The following is a 2762-nucleotide window of genomic DNA, read 5'->3' as shown; positions in this document are numbered from 1 at the left end:
GCCCAGCCCCTGAGCACCCCGAGGTTGAGCCTCCTCGGCCCCTTCCCCGGCTCTGGTTGTGGTGGTTCTGGCCCCGGGGTCTCCTTCCTGCTCCAGGGCTCCGGTCTGCACGCCCCTGGGCCTGGGCCTGGGCCTGGGCCTGGGAGTGCCATGAAAACGTAAGACTTGCCGTGGTCTGGGTCCGGTGCTGGCCCGTCTCCTGTGTGGCGCGGCAGCAGAGTGCGATGCCGAACGGGGCTGAGCAGGGTTTTCCCCTCTGCCTCTCCCTCGCGGCCTGCAGCATTTAAGGTCCAGGGAGCTCCGATGCCGAGGCCGTGCCCCGCGCCCGGTACCTGCCAATGCCCTTTTCCTCCAAGCACACGTCCGGCCCCTTTTTTGAACCCGGCTCAACGGCTTCCAAGCTGTCCTGGCGCCAACCTCCTCCCTCTCCTCTGGCAGGTCCTGGGCTTTGTGGCCAAGGGCTCGTTCGGCATGGTCCTGAAGGTGCTGGACTGCAGGCGGGAGATGGTGGTTGCGGTGAAGGTGAGTGCCCGTCCTGCACCGCCCTGCCTGTGCCCAGGCCGTGCCGCTCCCGCTCACCCCTGCTGTGCCTCTCGCAGGTGGTGCCCAAGGTGGAGGTGCTGCGGCGGGACACCCTGAAGCAGTGCAAGGAGGAAGTCAGCATCCAGGTACCTGCCAGGGCTGGGGGATGTGGGGCAGCCGGCTCCTCTCCCTGGCTCCCAGGCAGGGACAGGTGCCCCCCATCAGAGGGGGGCTGGGCAGGGGCTGAGCCCTCCTGCGGGCCCTGCCTATTCCTGCCCACCCTGGCTCGGGTACTCACGGGTCCTTTCCCTCCATTGCCAGCGGCAGGTGCAGCATCCCTTTGCTCACTGCCTCGGGGACAGCTGGCAGGGACAGCGGCACCTCTTCATCAGTGAGTGACCATCTGTTGCTGGCCGGCGGGAGCCGGTCCCCTGCAAAAGCTCCCTTGCTCCCCCTGCGCACGTCTCTGCCACACGCTTGCCCCACGCTAAGCCGGCGGCTGCAATCCCTGGATTAGCTGCGCTGCTTGCTGCCCCGCAGATCAGAGGGGCAGGGGCTGCCTCTTCCCCGGGGGAGAGCGGTGCGCGGTGTGGGGGTGACAGGAAGCCGTGTGGGACCTGCTCTGCTCCCGGCTCCCCCAAGGGAAGCGGGGGTCTCTTGGGGGCGGCTGGGCTGCAGCGCGTCTGTTTGCTCGCCCTGCGCAGTGTGCACGTACTGCAGCACCGGGGACCTGCATGCGCTCTGGGCGTCCTCGGGGCACCTGGAGGAAGCCACCGTGCGCCTGTTCGCGGCCGAGCTGATCCTGGTGCTGGGTGAGTGGCCGGTGCTGGGGCGGAGGGAGCTGGTGGGCATTGCTGGGCTGCCCTGGCGATGCTTCTGGGAGCCCCAGCACCGGTGGAGGTTGCTGGGCTCCCACCCTGCTCCAGGCTGGTCTGTGTCTCCTGCTGCCCCCTTTGAGGGGCTGGCCAGACCCCAGGAGCTCCACTGTCCCCTCCAGGTCTCTTGTGGGGGCTGCTCTGGGATGGGCTGGGGAAGCCGTGGGGAGGGGACCGGGCTGCTGATGCTGCGCCTCCCCGCAGGGTACCTCCACGACCTGGGCATCGTGCACCGCGACGTGAAGGTACGATGTGGCCCCATCCGGCCTTGCCATGTGCCGGTGCCCTGCCATGGGGGTGCTAGCTGCCAGGCTCGGGTGCCTTGGCCCCACTGGTTCCATCCTCCCCGCTGGCAGGGGCCCAAGGGGCTTCGGGGCACCGGGGCAAGGGACCCTGCCACCTCTTGCACTTCTCCTGTGTCCTGGGCATGGGAGCGACATAACCCACCGTCTCCTCCTTGCAGATGGAAAACATCCTCCTGGATGAGCGAGGTAAAGCCCGGTGGGGCGCCCGTCCCGGGGCTGGTCCCCTCCTCCCAAGGGGAGTGGATTTGGCTTGGGGCATTGGGCTGGGAGGGGAGGTCACCTCCTCCACCCACAGCCCCAGGATGGGGCCGGGCCAGGGGTGCGCAGGGTGGGGGCAGGCCGGTGATGCCCCCGCGCCTCCCTGCAGGGCACCTGAAGCTGACGGACTTCGGCCTTTCCCGGCACCTGCCGCGGGGGGAGCGCGCCTACACCATCTGCGGCACGCTGCAGTACATGGGTGAGCTGCGGGGTTGGGGTCAGGGTTGGGGTCGGGGCCCGGGCCCACCCTGACACTTCCTCATCTCCCCGACAGCCCCCGAAGTGCTGAGTGGAGGTCCCTACACCCACGCTGCTGACTGGTGGTCCCTGGGGGTCGTGCTCTTCACCTTGGCCACGGGACAGGTGAAGGCCATGCTGCTCCAGGCCCCCAGCTGGGCCCGAGCCCAAGGGGCTCAATGGGGAGAGGGGCCCAGGCGCTGACCCTCCCTCTCCGTGCCCCCAGTTCCCCGTGGCGCCCGAGAGAGACCACGTGGCCATGCTGGCGAGCGTGACCCGGTGCAGCTACGCGATGCCGCCCAGCCTGAGCCGGGCGCTGTCCCTCCTGCTCAGCGAGGTAATGCCCGCTGCCCACCTCCCCGTCCCCCGGCGCTGCCCGCGGCCCCTCACGCCCGGCTTCTCCCCCAGCTCCTGTGCCGCCCCCCGCTGCAGCGCCCGCACCACCTGCACCACTTCAAGGCCCACCCCTTCTTTCGGGGTGTGACCTTCGACCCCCAGCTGCTGCAGAAGCACGCCGTGGCCGTGGCCGTGGCCGCGCCGCGGGCACCAGAGACCGCGCTGGACG

The 2762-nt window shown here is 69.6% G+C and overlaps 1 protein-coding gene across 1 annotated transcript in view; it reads left to right on the top strand.

Moving 5' to 3' along the window:
- Positions 1-2749, top strand: part of LOC112551763 (uncharacterized serine/threonine-protein kinase SgK494) — a gene marked incomplete at its 3' end in the record, with an annotated part of 4273 nt that extends 1524 nt beyond the window's left edge. The window contains exons 2-11 of the mRNA XM_025214601.1: positions 439-522; positions 600-668; positions 844-913; positions 1227-1334; positions 1602-1642; positions 1861-1888; positions 2070-2159; positions 2235-2323; positions 2424-2534; positions 2606-2749. Coding sequence (XP_025070386.1) covers positions 439-522; positions 600-668; positions 844-913; positions 1227-1334; positions 1602-1642; positions 1861-1888; positions 2070-2159; positions 2235-2323; positions 2424-2534; positions 2606-2749 — 834 coding nt within the window. The remainder of the gene's footprint in view (positions 1-438; positions 523-599; positions 669-843; positions 914-1226; positions 1335-1601; positions 1643-1860; positions 1889-2069; positions 2160-2234; positions 2324-2423; positions 2535-2605) is intronic.
- Between the last annotated feature and the right edge of the window lie 13 nt (positions 2750-2762).

The sequence above is a fragment of the Alligator sinensis genome, unplaced genomic scaffold (genome assembly GCF_000455745.1).
Source record: "Alligator sinensis unplaced genomic scaffold, ASM45574v1 scaffold1244_1, whole genome shotgun sequence".
Taxonomy (NCBI): domain Eukaryota; kingdom Metazoa; phylum Chordata; order Crocodylia; family Alligatoridae; genus Alligator; species Alligator sinensis.
This window is presented reverse-complemented; position numbering and strand designations above follow the sequence as displayed.